Consider the following 18,979-nt stretch of genomic DNA (forward strand, 5'->3'; position numbering starts at 1 on the left):
CACCTGGTATAGTAAATTGAGTCCCTGGAAAACTGTCAGATTAGCACGCCAGGAATTGAAACTCTGTATAAAATAGAAATTCAGTTTAAAAAAAATATTGTAGAACATTTTGTTAGCCTTGTGGAAGGTACATGGAGAATACATCCCTACTCTTGAGTTTATAGAAATAGAAATGAAGAGCAGTAGTATAAGTATGAGCATAGTACTTTGAATGCAGAGAGAAATAGGTTATTGGGGGTGGATTTCATAAAGAAGGTGGTAGGTCAGGGTAAGTCACGAACAAAGGTTGAAATCTGAAAGGCATTCTAGGGCAAAGGAACCACAAAGATATATATGAATTTTTAAAACAATTTACAAATTGTTGTTGTTGTTGTTATGTGCCGTCGAGTTGGATTCGACTCAGTGATCCCTCCTTGGGTTTCTGAGGCAGTATCACTATGGAAGTAGATTGCCCCATCTTCCTTCTGAGGAGTGGCCCGTGGGTTTGAACCACCAGCCTTCTGGTTAACAGTCAAGTGCCTTAGGCACTATTCCTTAGAGATAACTGCCTTGGAAACCCAAGGGGAGGGGTCTCTATGAGTTGAATCAACTCAAGGGCAGTGAGTTGTTTGAGGGTTTTTTTTGTTGTTGTTGTTTATTATCTATTGTGATGATGCTTTTTTATCTGATGCAAATACCTAAAAACAATATTGATGATGGGCAGTAGTAACAAAGGCATACTGGCTTTTTCTCCAAAATTCACAAGTTCCTCTATCTAGCATGTGGGTTCTGTATGAAATGGCCAAGTATTATATTAGATTTAGCTGAAGAATTAAAAAAGGACAAAGTAAGCTGATGTTGGTAGGGCTGAATGGGGACAGATTTTAAAAGCCTTGAAATGTACATTAGAGTTAGGACTTAGGCAGCCTGTTTATAAGTGGAATGAGGGTTATTTTCTTACAGTTATGTGTACAATTGAATTTATATTAATAAGAACCACTACATCTTTGCCTTTTTATATAATTGCCACTCACTACATGTGGCTATTCAAATTTAAGTAAACTTTATTTATTTGTACTAGCCACATTTTAAATGCTCAGTAGCCACATAGGGCAAGTGGCTACCATATTGAACAGCACAGATGCAGAACATTGCCATCATTGCAGAAGTTTTGTTGGATAGCATGGTGATGTGAGAAGCTATAGAAGAAATTAAAAGTTCTAGAATAAAAACTTTTGTTTGAGTTGTGGTTTTATATGTATACGTGCTTTGTAAAAGGTACAGAAAGGCTTACACACTTTCATGGGTGTGCTTATACTTAAACTGATTGTGAAGAGGATGTTAATTTTTGGAGTATGAAAAGGACAATGGCTAGAAAACCGAGGCGGTGGCCAGTGGTGCAGTGAATTACTTGGTATGGCTTTCCTAGCCATGGTCTTTGTGGTTCCCATCAGATTGCAGGGTGGGACCATGCAAATAAAGTATATGGAATTCTAATGTGAGGATTGGTTAGTTTTGCTGTGCTGCTAGGCTTAAGAGCTCTGGTGGTGGAGTGCCTATGGTATTTGACTGCTAACCAGAAGGTTGGCGTTTCAAACCCAAACCTCCTTCCACAGAAGTAAGACTGGACAGTCTACTTCCTAAAGATTTGCCACCTCAGAAACCCAAGGGGGAGTTCACCATGAGTCAGAATCAACTTGATGGCAGTTAGTTTTGTTTTTTGGTTTGAGAGGCAGAAGAGGGGATCTCACTGCCATCAAGAGAAAAGAGCTGGAGGTAAAGTGGAGCACGTCCTTGGACCTGAGATCCCTGCACTGGACCCCCTTGGCAGAGAGATGCCTGGCTGAGAGACGGTGGCAGTGCAACCAAGAGGCGTGAGACAGAGCAGTGAGCTTTCTAGCCCATGTAGCAAGAAAGCTGAGTACCCTTTGGCAGGAGGCTTGCTGGAGGAGTGGGGTGCACCTGGTTGTACCTATCTAGAGAGCTAAAAGAGCTTTGTAACTCTTGCCGCAGCGTGGCAGAGGTCAAGGGCCAGAGAGGCGTGCCTGAGGGCATATCAGAGGGGAGATTGTTCTGATTGAAGACTTGTATCCTGAGCACATTCCTGAACTGGAATAATAGCTTGTTAACTTCCCTAATAAACCCCATAATCCTGAGTATTGTCTGTGAGTTCTATGTACTCATTGCATGAATTATCAAACCCAGCAGAGAAGTAGTGAGTGCTGGGGGAGGGACAGTTGGTGTCAGAATTGGTAAAAAGGCTGGAGGGTGGTGGCATGTCTGGCCTCTTAGGAATAAGCCTTGGGCTGTTGATGATTCTCTTTCACCCTCTAGAGGTTGGAGGAGGTCAGAAGTTGCTGTCCCCTTGCCTTTTTAGCACATTGTTGTTGTTATGTGCCCTCAGTCCGCCTGACTCATAGCGACCCCTCCCTTGGGTTTCCGAGGCAGTATCACTATGGAAGTAGATTGCCCAACCTTCCTTCTGAGGAGTGGCTGGTGGTTCAAACCCACCGGCCACTCCTCAGAAGGAAGATGGGGCAATCTACTTCCGTAGTGATACTGCCTCGGAAACCCAAGGAGGGGTCACTATGAGTCGGGTCCGACTCGACGGCACATAACAACAACAACATTTAATTAATGATTTCAGTTAAATGCTTTTATTCCACTGTAGCAATTTGTTTTGAATGTCATCGAAGTATAGGTTTAACATGGAATTAGAAGAATTTGTTATAGACTAATGTTTTTTCTAGGAGCTCTGGTAGCATAGTGACTAAGGCACTTGACTGCTAACCAGAAGGCTGGTGGTTCAAACCCACCGGCCACTCCTCAGAAGGAAGATGGGGCAATCTACTTCCGTAGTGATACTGCCTCGGAAACCCAAGGAGGGGTCACTATGAGTCGGGTCCGACTCGACGGCACATAACAACAACAACATTTAATTAATGATTTCAGTTAAATGTGCTTTTATTCCACTGTAGCAATTTGTTTTGAATGTCATCGAAGTATAGGTTTAACATGGAATTAGAAGAATTTGTTATAGACTAATGTTTTTTCTAGGAGCTCTGGTAGCATAGTGCCTACGGCACTTGACTGCTAACCAGAAGGCTGGTGGTTCAAACCAACCAGCCACTCCTCAGAAGGAAGGTTGGGCAATCTACTTCCGTAGTGGTACTGCCTTGGAAACCCAAGGAGGGGTTTCTGTGAGTCAGGTCCGACTCGATGACGCATGACAACAATGTTTTTTCTAAGGAACTCTCATGGTGTAGTGGTTAAATCGTTCGACTGCTAACCAAAAGGTTGGTGGTTCAAACCCACCAGCCGTCCTGCAAAAGAAAGATGAGGCAGTCTTCTTCCATAAAGATTTCTCAAAAACTCATAGCCATTGAGTCAGCTCTGACTCATACCGACCCCTCCTTGGGTTTCTGAGGCAGTATCACTACAGATGCGGATGCGCAGTCTTCCTTCCGAGGAGTGGCTGGTGGGTTTGAACCACCACCCCTCTGGATAGCAGTCAGATGCCTTAGGCACTATGCCACCAGAGCCCCTCGCATAAAGATTCACAGCCTCGAAAACCCTATGGGGCAGTTCTACTCTGTCCTACAGGGTTGCTGCTGTGACTTGATGGCAGTGGGCGTGGTTTGGAATGCTTTTTCTACACTATTAATTATTCTAGGATTCTCTATAACTGCTTTTTTCTTTTTAAACAACATGCAACTGATTTATATGTTGAAGTACAATTTGAGGTAATAAGTTATGGTACTGTTACAGAGAAATAATTTCAAGTAGTAATTTTTATAGGAAAATTGAATTAGAAAGGGAGTTATTGAGACTTCCATTTTACACTTCCATTTTGCACGACTGCAAAGTTGATAGAGAGATGGAATACCCAGATGGGTTATTTTCTTCCTTGAGCAGAGTTTTAATTTAGTTGTTGATTGTAAGTTAGTTATGGATTTGTTAAAATAAAGCCATGATAATGAGTGTATCTATAAAATGGAGATAATACCTGTCCTAGAGTGAAAATACACACTTTGTAAAAGTAAAACTAAGAGATGAATTGAAAGTTTGGAGATGTTCCCTACTGGGAAAACATCCAGATTCAGAGTATAACTTAGCGAGTCAGGGATAAGTCTAGGCGTATCCAGCAGAACAGTAGGGATGGCTGAAGGAAGTGCTGCAAGCCTACACTGTAGCTTCAGACACAGATACCTTTGCTGTGACTGCAAGAGAACAAAGATGTTTACGTACAGTATTAAAGGAGACTTTTCCCATGTATACTCCCAAATCATCAGTATTTGAACACCAGTTCCTGGATCCATCAACTAAATTGTCTCCAGACTACTTTGATTACCAGTTGTAAGTCACTTCTTTTTCTTAAATCTCAAATGTTATGCATACTCATGAGGTAGAGAAAGGACTGTTTATACACAAATGCACTGAAACAGTGATCTAAACAGTTAGACGGGAGAAGAAAGTTAGCATTACACTGTGTAACAAAAACCAAATTGGATAAAAGACTTACATGTTGAAAAGGAGAAAAAAAAACTCTGGTAGGAAATTTTCTCTATGCATGACAAAGGCATTTCCATAAAGGAAAAAGAAAATGTCAGTCTGAATATATCATGAACAAGATTCAAGTCAACATGTGGGGGATAAGTATGTGCAACAGGTACAACACATAGATAATAATTTAAATGTTTTAAAATAAGATTTCTAAATCAGAAGTGTATATTATTTTTTCATTAGTTGAGTCACTGCTCCTCTCCACCAAAAAAACAGAGATATTATTTTAATTAAAGTAACTACTAATCAGCACATTTCAGTAATATATCAGACAGTGTTTTACTGCTATTCATGAGGTTTTCACTGAGCAATGTTTTTGACAAGTAGATGACTCCTTCCTTCTTCCCAGTCTTAGTCTGGAAGCTCCGCTGAAACCTGTCCACCACGGGTGACCCCACTGGTATTTGAAATACTGGTGGCATAGCCTCAAGCCTCACAGCAACACACAAGCCACCATAGCATGACAAACTGACAGACAAATGGTGGGATTCACTAGTATTACTTTTAAGTTGAGGACTACTATTGAAGTATCAGTAGAAATGGTAAGACTAATTAATTTATATGTCTGTCTTTTTCAAGGACCACAACTCCAGGAGAAACAAAACTGCTGGCCTCTGAAATCTATGACATTCTTCAGTCCTGTAATATGGCAGATGGTGATAGTTTCAATGAAATGAATTCACGTCGAAGGAAAGCTCAGTTTTTTCTAGGAACTACAAACAAGCGTGCCAAAACTGTAGTTTTGCATATAGATGGTCTTGATGACACGGTAAGTGTTACATGGCGTATAAGATAGGGAAGAAAAATTGGGTTAACTAAATAGCTTCTTCAGTGTCATCTGGTAACAGTCTCAATGTAAATTCTCAATATTTTATTCTGAAAAAGAGTCATTTGTGTTAAAGGAGTCAGTTGCTCAGAGGATGTAGCTGTTTTAAGTGTTTATCTCTCTGACTACAGCTTCAAAATACATGAAGCAAAAATTGCCTGAAATGCAAAGAGATGGACTTACTTAAAATTAGAGCTGGAGATTTCAACAGTGCTCTGAATTAATAGAACAAGTATACAAAAACTCAGTAAGGATATAAAAGACTTGAATAACACTATCAACCAACTTAACCTAATTGATATTCATAGAATAGCCTGCCCAGCAACAGAATATATTCATGGTTTTTACACACATGGAATATTTATCAAGATAGATCAAATTCTAGGCCTTAAGAGGATTAAAACAATACAAAATAGTTTTTCTGAGCATAAAAGCGAATTAGAAGTCAATAATAGAAAGATAACTGGAAAATCCACCAAATATTTGGAAACTTTGTATCACACTTCTAAAAAATCCATGGGTAAATAAAGAAATCAATAAATTAGAAAGCATTTTGAACTGACTAAGATTGAAAAACATAAGCTATTAGAAATTGTGGGAGGCAGCTAAAACAGTGTTTAGACCAAAAACGTCATTAGCATTAAATGCCTTTATAGAAGGGAGGGATGGTTTGAGATCAATAACTTAAGCTTTTACCTTAAAAACTAGAAAAAGAAAAGCAAATTAACCCTAAACAGAAGAGAAGAAACAAAAGAAGAGAAGAAATCAGTGACATAGAAAAGCAAAATAATAGAGAAAAATTGCTAAAATCAGCAGTTAAAATTGATAAACCTCTGGCCACACTGATCAAAAATAAGACAAATCAAATTATCAGTGTAAAAACAGAGAGGGACTATCACTATAGATTCTACAGACATCGAAAAGATAATAAGTAAATATTTTAAATAATTTTGTACCATTAAACTTGAAAAACATAGATGGCTCAGTATCATCTTCTTTTTAATGGCCTTTTGCTGTTTTCATGTATGATGTTCGTGATGTTATCCCACAACTCATCTGGTATTTGTTCATTGGTGTTCATTGTGTCAGATATATTCTTCATATAGTCTCTAAATTCAGGTGGGATGTAATCAAGGTTGTGTTTTGGCTTTCGTGGACTTGTTTTAATTTTCTTCAGCCTCAACTTGAACATGTACATGAGCAGTTGATGGTCTTTTCCACAGTCAGCACCTGGCCTTGCTTTCACTGATGATGATATGGAGCTTCTCCATCACTTCTTTCTACAGATGTAGTTGATTTGATTCCTGTATATTCCATCTTTCAAGGTCTATGTGTATAGCTGCTGTTCATGTTGTTGAAAAAAGTATGTGCAGTGACTAAGTCACTGGTCTTGCAAAATTCTATCACTCTTATCTCTGGCATCATTTCTATCCCCAAGGCCATGTTTTCCAGCTACTGATGATTCTTTTTTGTTTGCAGCTTTCGCATTCCAGTCACCAGTAATGATCACTACATCTTGATTGCATGTCTGGTCAATTTCAGACTGTAGAAGTTGGTCAAAATCTTCAGTTGCTTCATCTTTCACTTTAGTGGTTGGTGTATAAATTTGAATAATAATAATTAATTTGTCTCTCTTGTAGTGCTTGGATATTATCCTGTCACTTCAGGATAGATCTTGAAATGTTCTTTCTGACAATGAATGTATTGCTGTTTCTCTTCAACTTATCATTCCTGGCTTTGTAGACAGTAGGATTGTCTGATTCAAAATGGCCAATGCCCACTCATTTTCAAATCAGACTCACTGCCATCGAGTCAGATCTGACTCATAGCAACCTCTCCTTGGGTTTCCCAGGTGGTATCACTGTGGAAGTAGATTGTCCAGTCTTCCTTACCAGGAGTGGCTAGTGGATTTGAACCATCAGCCTTCTGGTTAGTGGTCAAATGCCTTAGGCACTTTGCCACCAGAGCTCCTTTTGCCAGCTCACTAACAATACCTGGGATATTGATTTTTATGCATTCCATTTCATTTTTGACAACATCTAAGTTTTCTAGATTCATACTTTGTACATTCCATGTTCCATGTGTTGAGTTGTGCCACATCAGTAAATGAAGGTCCGGAAAGCTTTACTTCATCCAAGTCATTAAGGTCAACTCTACTTTGAGTATCCCCAGTCATATTTTGAGTGCCTTCCAACCTGAGGGGGCTCATCATCCAGCATTATATCACACGGTGTTTCACTGCTGTATTCAGATTTTCAATGGCTAGTTTTTTTCAGAAGTGGATGACCCCGTCCTTCTTTCAAGTCTGTCTTAGTCTGGAAGCTCTCCTAACTCCTGTGGACTGTGGGTAATCCTGTGATATTTGAAACACCAGTGGCATAGCTTCATAGTTTCTTTGAAACACCAGTCTCACAGCAACATGCAAGCCTCCACAGTATGACAAACTGACAGACAAGTGGTGGCATGAATATTAGGCTATTGAAAATATCATGGCTTAGGTCATGTGCACCTTAGTCTTCAAAGTGACATTTTGCTCTTTAACATTTTAAAGAGATCTTTTGCAGCAGTTATGACCAGGTTACTAACCCATCTCATTTATGTATTTGTCCATTTTATTGAGGTGGATAAATTCTAATATGTTGACATGTGATTGTTAATTGTATTTCCTTATAATACTTATTTTAAGCTTTTTCGGTTGTTTCATGGATTAACATACGAACATCCTGGAGAATGTTCTTTGCATATTACTTCATAAGTGTGCATATTCTAGTATATTCTAATGTTAAGTGGAATGTTATATATGTTTGTTAGATTTAATTGATTTCTATTGTTGTTCAAGTCTTTTTCTTTGCTGATTTTCTGTGTAGTTGTTCTGTCCATTATTGAAAGTTGGGAATTGAAGTCTCCAACTCTTAGAGTTTTTCCCTATCTGGAAAAGTCTTGGAGGAAAAAAAAAAACAACCTTGAAAAAGTATTTTTGGAAGATATTTTCACTGGGTATAGAATTGTAGGTGACAGATTTTTTCTTTTTTCTTTTCATACTTTAAGATGTTGCCCCACTGTTTCTAGCTTACATTGTTTCTAAGTAGAAATCTACCATCAATCTTATTTTTTTCCCCTGTATGTAATGTCACATATTTCCCTTTCTGGCTGCTTTTAAGATTTTCTCTTTATCACTGATTTTTTTTTTTTTAATTATGGTTTGGGTGAAAATTTACAGAGCAAATTCACTTTCCATACAGCAGTTCACATACACTTTGTCTCATGACATTGACTACAATTTACCCCAGTGCAACAGCTCCCCTCCCACTTCCTCCCAATAGTTACCTCTTCCCTGTGTCCATCCATCCATGCACTCCTGTCCCCTGAGCTGTCACCCTGTGCATAAGCAACCCTTCTTTCTCCCATGATTGTTCTCTTCAAGGAGTCTATCTACCTCAGGTATATGTTTAACTCATATGCCTGTCTTTTGTTTGGCTGGAAGCCACAGGTGTAGGTTCAATACCAGACCTGAAGGGGCAGCTAGGGGCCACAGTGTCAGTGGTTCTACCAGGCTGTATCAGACCAGCAAACCTGGTTCCCCTCCCCCCTTTTTTATTTTCAAATGATATTGAGTTATGTTCCACATTGTTCTCCCTCTCTATCCAGGATCTCCTACTTAGATCCCCCTCCGAGTGGTAGTCAGGCACCATACGGTTCTTCTGGTTCCATAATCTTATAGGCTGAGAATCTCGTGGTTTACACTGATTTTGATCAGTTTGTTTATGATAAGCATTGATGTAATTTTCTTCATGTTTATTTTATTTCAGATTCATTTAGCTTCTTGGATCTCTGGGTTTATAGTTAGTAACAGATGGATAATTTTCATCTATTACCTTTCAGATTCTGCCCCTCCCCCACTCTCCAGTTCTGTAGGTATTTCACTTACTCCACTTATGTGTATATTTAACCACCAGAAGTTGCCTCACAACTCACTGAGGCTCTGTTACTTCATTTTCAGTATTTCTGTTGCATTTTGAATGGTTTTTGTTGCTATATTTGGTGTATTTTTCTTAAAGTTTTTAATTTATTGTTAATCTCATCCAGTGTATTTTTCAGCACAGACATTGTTTTATTACATCTCTACAAGTTAGAGTTAGGTCTTTTTGATCTCTTTAACATGCTTGTGCTTTTCTTTATCTGTTTTAAACATTCAGAATATTGTTAGAATATTAGTTCAATGTCCTCGACTTTTAATTCAGTCACCTTTGTTATTTATAGGTGTGGCTCTGTTAATTTATTTTTAATTATAGTTGTTATTTTCCTTCTTTGCATACATGGTAATTTTTGATTGAATGTCTGGCATTGTTTACCTTTTTTGGTCAGTATGTGGTGTCTTTAAATAATCTCTTTTATTTTATTTTTATAACTCTTTACCATGGTTTGGGTGAAAGTTTACAGAGCAAATTCGTTTTCCCATCAATAATTTATGCATAAATTTTAAATAATACTAAGCTTTGTTCTGGATTGCAGTTACTTGTAAACAGTTCAGTCCTTTCTAGTATTGCTTTCAAGCTTTGTTAGGCAAAAACAGAGCAGACTTTAGCCTAGGGATGCCTTTTCTACACTATTGAGGCAGTATATATACCCTTTCCAAAGTCTGTGTGAGCTTACAGAACTATTCTTTTATTCCTTTTCTGTGATTGTATTTTCAACCTCATGTAATTTCCTCACATGCATCTACTCAGTACTCAGTACTCAGTTGAAGACTTGAGGGGAATCACTACAGATCTCTGGAATGCATTTGTTCTGTGTAGTCCTTGCCTTTTCATTTAGCTCTTCCTTTGCCTGTTCTCTGCCCTGTGAATTGTAACTGAATTTGCAGGATTTCCCTGAGTTTTCACCTCTGTGTCTTCAATTCAGGGAGACTGCTGGCTTCTGCTTGGGTTCTCTCTTTTACACTGCAGCCTGGAAACTTTCTTGGGAATAAGTTGATGCACTTGCTCTGCTCATCTCATTTGTTTCCTTTCTCTCAAGAACCATGCTTTTTGACTGTCTGTTTTCCAATATCTGGACATCATTGTTTTATATATTTTGTTTAGATTTCTAGTTGTGTAAGGCAAGAGGATAAATTTAGTCTCTGTTACTCTGTTTTGACTGGAATTAGAAGTCTTCCTGAAGTTTTCTTGAGCGGTGATAATTTCTACAACTTTACGTATGTAGATTACCACTTCTCTTCTTTAGCTATGCCAGGTGGGTTATATTAGCCACAACTTATTGTAGTTGTGGTTGTTGTTATGTTGTTATGTGCCGTCAAGTTGAGCCCGACTCATAGTGACCCCTCCCTGGGTTTCCGAGGCGCTATCACTACAGAAGTAGATTGCCCAACCTTCCTTCCGAGGAATGGCTGATGGGTTTGAACCACCAGCCTTCTAGTTAGCAGTCAAGTGCCTTAGGCACCACGCTGCCAGAGATCCTTGTAGTTGTGGTAGTGAGAGACATTTAGGATTTATTAAATAAGGATGGAAAGAAGCTTTTCATGTATATTATCCATGACAAAGCAAATTAAGTTAATTACTATTTTATTGAAGCTGGAAGAGAGAAGATCTTGAAAAGTTTTTAGTAAGCATGTTCTGATAAATGTAAACTAATTGAAAGGAAGGTATTAAGATATATAAAATCACTAATACCATTTGTTTAATTTTAATAAAAAGAGTCCTTTTAAAGCTAGCATAGCTCTTTGCCCCCAAAAAAGCTAGCATAGCTTGTTGTGCTTTGCTGGCTTGCATGTTCCTGTGATAGGGGAAGCTGTGCCACCAGTATTTCAAATACCACCAGGGTTACCTGTGATAGAAAGATTTCAGCAGAGATACAAACTAAGACACGCTAAGAAGGAAGAGCTGGCAGTCTGCTTCTGAAAAACTGGCCAGTGAAAACCTGATGAATAGCAGTGGAACATTGTCTGATACAGAGCTGGCAGTTGAGCCACTCAGGTTTGAAGGTACTGAGAATACAACTGGGGAAGAGCTGCCACCTCAAAGTAGAGTTAACCTTAATGACAGGGATGGAGTAAACTTTTGAGACCTTCATTTGCTGATGTGGTATCACTCAGAATGAAAGAAAAACTGTTGCAGACGTCCATTAATAATCAGAATGTGGAATGTACAAAGTAGGAATCTAGGAAAATTGGAAGTTGTCAGAAATTAAGTGGAATGGGTGAAGATTGATATCCTGGGCATTAGTGAGCTGAAATGGACCAGGATTGACCATTTTGAGTCAGAATAGCATATGGTCTACTATGTTGGGAATGACACATTGAAGAAGAAAGGCGTCAACATTCATTCTAAGAAACATTTCAAGATCTGTCCTGAAATACGCTACCAATGATAGGATAATATCTGTGCCCCTACAAGGAAGATCAGTTAGGGCCACTATTATTCACATTTACACACCAACCACTAATGTCAAAGATAAAGAAATTGAAGATTTTTACCGACTTGTACAGTCTGAATTTGATCAAACATGCACTCAAGATGCATTGATAATTATGGATGATCAGAATGCAAAAGTTGGAAACGAAGAAGAAGAATCAGTAGTTGGAAATAACAGTGTTGGCAATAGAAACAACACTGGAGATCTTATGGTAGAATTTTACAAGACCAAAGACTTATTCATTACAAGTACATTTTTTCAACAACATAAACATCACCTATACAAATGGAAGGAATATATAGAAATCACAGCGACTGTATCTGTGGAAAGAGACAATGGAGATGCTCAGTGTCATTGGTCAGTATGAAATCAGGGGCCAACTGTGAAACATCATCATCAGTTGCTCTTGTGTAAGTTCAAGTTGAAGTTGAAGAAAATTAAGACACGTCCACCACAGCCTAAGTACATCCCTGAGTACATCCCACCTGAATTTAGAGACCATGTCTCAAGAACAGATTTGGTGAATTGAACGCTAGTGACCAAAGGCCTAACAAGCTGTGGGATGATACCAAAGACATCATACATAAGCAAAGCAAAAGGTCATTAAAAAGTTAAAAAGAAAAGACCAAAATGGATGTCACAAGACAGTCTGAAACTTGCTCACTATTGTAGAGTAGCTAAAGTAAATGGAAGAAATGATGCCGTACAAGAGCTGAATAGGAGATTTCTTTGAGAAGACAAAGAAAAGTATTATAATGAGATGTGTAAAGACCTGGAGTTAGAAAACTAAAAGGGAAGAACATGTTCAGTATTTGTCAGGCTGAAAGAACTGAAGGAAAAACTCAAGCCTTGAGTTGCAGTATTTAAGGATTTTTTAAGCAAAATATTGAATGATGCAGGGTGCATCAAATGAAGATGGAAGGAATACAGTTACTATACCAAAAAGAATTGGTCAGTATTCAGCCGTTTCATAAGGTAGCATAATACCAAAAAGAATTGGTCAGTATTCAGCCGTTTCATAAGGTAGCATAATACCAAAAAGAACTGGTCAGTATTCAGCCGTTTCATAAGGTAGCATATGATCAAGAACTGATGGTATTGAAGGAAGAAGTGCACTGAAGGCATTGGTGGAAAACAAGGTGTCAGGAATTGATGGAATACCAATTAAGATGTTACAGTGAAAGGATACAATACTGGAAGCCCTCACTTGTCTATGCCAAGAAATTTGGAAGACATCTACCTGGCTAGCTGACTGGAAGAGATGCATGTTTGCACCATTCCAAAGAAAGTTGTTCCAACAGAATGCAGAAATTATTGAACAATATCATGACTATCACACACTAGTAAAGTTTTACCAAAGATAATTCAAAAATAGATGCAGTAGTACATCAAGTGGGAAGTGCCAGAAATTCAAGCCAGATTCAGAAGAGGAAGTAGAATGAAGGATATCATGGGTCTTGGCTGAAAGCACAGAATACCAGAAAGATGTTTACTTACGTTTTCTTGATTATACAAAGGCTTTAGATTGTATGGGTCATAACAAATTATGGATAACATTGTGAAGAATGGGAATTCCAAAACAATTAATTGTGCTCATGCAGAACCTGTACACAGACCAAGAGGCTGTATTTCAAACAGTACAAGAAGATACTGCATAGTTTAAAATCAGAAGAGGTATATGTCAGCATTGTATCTTTCACCATACCTATTCAGTCTGTGTCCTGGGCAAATAATCCAAGAAGCTGGACAATACAAATAACATGATAATCAGAGTTGAAGGAAGATTTTAGCAACTTGGGATATGCAGGTGACACAACCTTCATTGCTAAAAGTGAAGAGGACTTAAAGCACTTGCTGATAAAGATCAAAGACTGCAGACTTCAGTATGGATTACACCTCAACATAAAGGAAAAACAAAATCCTAACAACCGAACCAATCAACATCATAATAAACAGAGAAAAAATTGATATCAAGGATTTCATTCTACATTGATCCACAATCAATGTCCATGGAAGCAGCAGTCAAGAAATCACTGTATTGCATTGGGCAGATATACTACTAAAGACCTCTTAAAGTGTTTACAAAAAAAAAAAGTGTCATTTAAGGACTAAGGTGAATCTGACCCAAGCCATGGTATTTTTAATTGCCTATATGTATGGGAAAGTTGGACTATGAATAAGAAAGACCGAACAAGAATTGATATATTTGAATTATAGTGTTTGTGAAGAATATTGAATATATTGTGGATGCCAGAAGAAGGAATAATCTGTCTTGGAAGAAGTGTAGCCAGAATGCTCTTTAAGAGGGAGGATGGCAAGACTTGTCTCATGTGCTTTGGACATACTATCAGAAGGGACCAGTCCCTGGAGAAGGACATCTTCATGGTAAAATAAAAGGTCAGCAGAAAAGAGGAAGCCCTTCAACGAGATAGATTGACACAGTGGCTGCTAACAATGAACTCAAACATAGTAATGATTGTAATGATGCCACAGAACTGAGCCACGTTTCATTCTTCTGCACATAGAGTTGCTGTGAGTGAGAACTGACTCAGTAAGACCTAAGAACAACAGTAACAACATAGTCCAAATAATAAAACTTCCCAAAGCATATTTAAAAATACAGGCAAGTATATCATAAAAGTGTGATGGCTAAAGTCCAAAAGTTGATTCTCGCAGTGTATCATCATAGTTAGCATTCTTTTTGGTAACATAACCTGGCACTAGAGATCCATGTGTGTGCCATCAGCCTCTCATTTGATTTTGGTAATCAACAGAGAAAAGTACATCATTATCTTTTTATAGAAGGAGAAATTGAGTTTTAGAATGCTAAGGTGACTTTATCTGTAGTTACATGGTGCAGTGTAGTAAATTACCTGGTATGGCTTTTGTAGCTATAAATCTTTGTAAACTCAGTGGTGGAATTTGCCGTGAGCAACTGAGGAGCTCCTGATTATAAAAATCATCCACTTGGGGTATTTCTGTTGTGAGTAGCACAAAGCAATGTTCTGGGAAGTTAGCTCTCTCTCTCAGGTGCTTAGAATTCTGATGTTATGATTGCTTAGTTTGGCTACTCTGCCCGGCTCAAAAGGAGGCCTTCTAGAGGCAGAACTCTCTCTCTGACCTCTGGCTGAGGAAGACATGTTGCTGAGAGAGAGAGACACCGAGAGACATGCGCTGCTGAGAAAGAGACACCGAGAGACATGCGCTGCTGAGTGACACCGAGAGACACACATTGCTGGGAGAGAGACTGAGAGAGACTGTTGGGTGAGAGACAGCAGGCTGGGAGAGAGACTCAACGTTGTTCCTGAACTTGAATTGTAGCCTGGTGCCTCCCTAATAAACCCCATAATCTGTGAGTTCTGTGTGGCCACTGCAGTGAATTATCAAACCCAGCATTTAGGCTTTGGGTGCTGTGGGAGGAACGGTTGGTGTAATGGCAGGAGGGAGGCAGCATGTCTGGCCTTGTAGGAATAGGCCTTGGATTACTGATGGTGATCTGGTATTCCTCTTGTAGGGTTAGAGGAGGTCAGGAGATGTGGCCTCCTTGCCCTTTTTAGCACATGGGTGGAGGAAAAGGTTGAGTCTAGATATGAACCTAGATAGTCTGATTCCAGAATTGAACTTTCAACCACAATATTATAATTTATGCATTATGACTATTAACAATTTCCTCCACATCAGTCATTTTATCTTGTGGAAGTAAATATCATTTAAAATAAAGAAGTACTTTTGTATAACATCAGCAACCCCCAAAAAATGTTAATTTGCTATTAATGTGATTATAAATATAGAAAACTTGGGAGAATCATCTCTTCTTTGTGAAAATCAATGTGATTTTTAAAAATCTAGTGACAATTTTAAGTATATGGAAATCAATCACTTTCAAAAAGGAGAAAGTACTTTTATTTTCCATAGTACAGTGGGTTTTGCTTATACATGACTTTTCTGGTCTTGAGTTTATGATTTTGCCAAGAGTGATTGGTTTAGCTGCAGCCCACCCTGTGACTGGTCTGTTTCACTTGTAGAGATTGGTCAGTTTACTATGTAAATAAGGTATACAAACCCATCCAATACAATTAAGAGCCAACTCTACTGTCTTGTTTAGTGCTGCTGTAACAGAAGAACCACAAGAGCATGGCTTTAACAAACATAAGTTTATTCTGTCACAGGTTGGCAAGCTAGAAGTCCAAATTCAGGGTGCCAGCTCTGACAGCTTTTCTCTGTCAGCTCTAGGGGAAGGTTCTTGTCCCCTTAGAACATCTGTGGGCCAAGTAATTCTTGGAGATCTCCATGTGTTTTGATCTTACATTGGGTCTAGGGCATTCTCAGTGTCAGGACTCAGGGTCCAAAGGATGTACTCTGCTTCCAGGTTTTCTTTCTTGGTGGTAATGAGGACCCTCTTCTATGCTCTTTCTTTCTCCTTTTATCTCTTGTAAGATAAAAGGTGATGCAAGTCACACATCAGGGAAACTCCCTTTACACTGGATCAGGGCTGTGACTTGATTAAGGGTGTTATATCCCAACCTAATTGACTTAAAAGAGCAGCTCAAGAAGATAAAGCAAATCATTATAATGATGTGCAAAGACCTGGAGTTAGAAAAGCAAAAGAGAAGAACACACTTGGCATTTCTCAGGCTGAAAGAATTGAAGAAAAATTCAGGCCTCGAGTTGCAGTATTGAAAGATTCTATGGGCAAAATATTGACTGATGGTGAAATTATCAAAAAAAGATGGAAAGAATATACAGAGTCACTGTACCAGAAAGAATTGGTAGATATTCAGTTATTTCAGGAGGTAACATATGATCAAGAACCAATGGTATTGAAGGAAGAAGTTGAAGCACCACTGAGAATTAGTGGAATATTTTTTGAGATGCTTCAACAAAAAGATCCACTCTGGAGGCACTTAGTCATTTATGCCAGGTAATTTGGAAGATAGTTACCTGGCCAGCAGAGTGGAAAAGATCCATATTTGTACCTGTTTCAAAGAAAGATGATCAAATAGAATCTGGAAATTATCAAACAGTATCATTACTATCACATGCAAGTAAAATTTTGCTGAAGATAATTCAAAAATGGTTGTAGTAGTATATTGACAGAGAGCTTCCAGAAATGCAAGCTAGTTTCAGAAGAGGACATGAAATGAGGGATATCATTGCTGATGGCAGATGGATCATGGCTGAAAGTAAAGAATACCAGAAAGATGTTTGCTTGTGTTTTATTGACTATGCAGAGGCATTTAATTGTGTGGATCCTAACAAATTATGGGTAACATTGTGAAGAATGTGAATTCCACACACTTAATTGTGCTCATAAGGAACCTGTGCATAGACCAGGAAGCTGTCATTCAAACAGAACAAGGGGATACTGCATGGTTTGAAATCAAGAAGGGTGTTTGTCAGGGTTGCATCCTTTCACCATACTTACTGAATCTGTATTCTGAGGAAATAATCCAAGAAGCTGGATTGTATGAAGGAGAATGTGGCATCAGAATTGGAGGAAGACTCATTAATACCTGTGCTATGCAGATGACACAGCTTTGCCTGCTGAAAGTGAAGATGACTTAAAGCCCTTACTGATGAAGATTAAAGACTACGGTGTGCAGTATGGATTATACCTCAACATAAAAAATACCTGAAAATCCTCAAAACTGGACCAACAAGTAGCATCATGATAAATGGAGAAAAGATTGAAGTTGTCAAAGGTTTCATTTTACTTGGCTCCACAGTCAGCATCCATGGAAGCAGTAGTCAAGAAATCAGACATCATATTGCACTGGCACGTCTTCCACAGAAGACCTCTTTAAAGTGTTGAAGAGCAAATATGTCTCTTTGAAGACTAAACCCATTATATTTTTAATTGCCTCATATGTATGTGAAAGCTGGATAATGAATAAGAAAGACTGAAAAAGAGTTGATGGTTTTGAATTATGGTGTTGGTGAAGAATACTGAAAATACCATGGATTGCCAGAAGAGGGAACAAATCTGACCTGGAAGAAGTGCAGTCAGAATGCTCCTTGGAAGCAAGAATGGCCAGACTTCATCTGACCTACTTTGGTCATGTTGTCGAAAGGGACCATTCCCTGCAGAAGGATATCATGCTTGGTAAAGTAAAGGGTCAGCAGAAAAGGGGAAGATTGACACAGTGGTTGCAACAGTGGGCTCAACATAACAAGAATTGTGAGGATGGCGCACGACCAGGCATTGGTTCATTCTGTTTACATAGGTTCTCTATGAGTTGGCGGTGACTTCATGGCACCTATCAACAACAGCCTCCATAACAACAACAACCTAACCTAATTCCCTTACAACTGATTGGCTGATTGTATCAGATAGCATCATGGGGGGATGATTACATGACTGCCAAGTTGCATCACCATAAAATTGCCAAACCACTTAGATTCCTGGGCCAGCCAAGTTGACACACAGTTGGGCACACAGTTCAGTTCATGACACCAGCAGAGGTAGAGAAAGAAGGCAAGGGGAGAGAGAAGAAATGTCCTGGAAGAGCTGTACTACAAGTTAAGAGCTGGAACACTGAAGATGGCATGAGAATACAAGCAGAAGGAACCATGGGACCAGCAGATTGCTACTTCCTAGAGAGAGCTGAGTGAGAAGGCTTGCTAGCAGAGCAGGGTACCTCTGAGCACTTGTTAGCAAAGCCTGAAGAGTTGTAACACTTGTCTGAGCAGGGCAGCGGCCCAGGAAGGCCCAGTGGCAGAGACAAGGTGCTGCAAGATCCACCTATAGAGATGAGGCCCAATTGCTGAGAGAAGGGTCACCAGCCAACATGGCAGAGAGAAGGGCTGTCAACTGACACAGCTTAGAGAATGACTTGGCTGTGGGCATGGCCAAGAAGAAGCTGAAAGCTGTCTTGGTTGGAAGTTGTTCTGATTGATTTCCTGTGTCCTGAGTTAAATTCTCTTTACTTCCAAGTTAATCCTGATCCCAAGTTATAGCCTGTTACTTCCCTAATAAATCATTGCAGTGTAGTAAATTACTTAGTATGGCTTTTCTACCCATAAGTCATTGTAAACTCATTGGTGGAATGAGCAACTGAGGAGCTGATTGTAAATGTTATCCACGTGGAGTATTTCTGTTGGGCGTGGCACAATACAATGTTTTGGGAGGTGCCCACTCTCTCTCAGGTGCTTAGAGTTCTGATGCTATGATTGGCTAGTTTGACCACCCTGCCGGGCTCA

General features: G+C 39.0%; 1 protein-coding gene across 1 annotated transcript in view; it reads left to right on the plus strand.

Annotated features, from left to right (window-relative positions):
• The window catches only part of ARMC1 (armadillo repeat containing 1), a 67,204-nt gene that overhangs the window by 39,915 nt on the left and 8,310 nt on the right, over positions 1–18,979 (plus strand). The window contains exon 3 of the mRNA XM_007949739.1: positions 5,122–5,311. Coding sequence (XP_007947930.1) covers positions 5,122–5,311 — 190 coding nt within the window. The remainder of the gene's footprint in view (positions 1–5,121; positions 5,312–18,979) is intronic.

The sequence above is a fragment of the Orycteropus afer genome, unplaced genomic scaffold (assembly GCF_000298275.1).
Source record: "Orycteropus afer afer isolate SDZICR_OR568_19922 unplaced genomic scaffold, OryAfe1.0 scaffold00252, whole genome shotgun sequence".
Lineage (NCBI taxonomy): Eukaryota > Metazoa > Chordata > Mammalia > Tubulidentata > Orycteropodidae > Orycteropus > Orycteropus afer.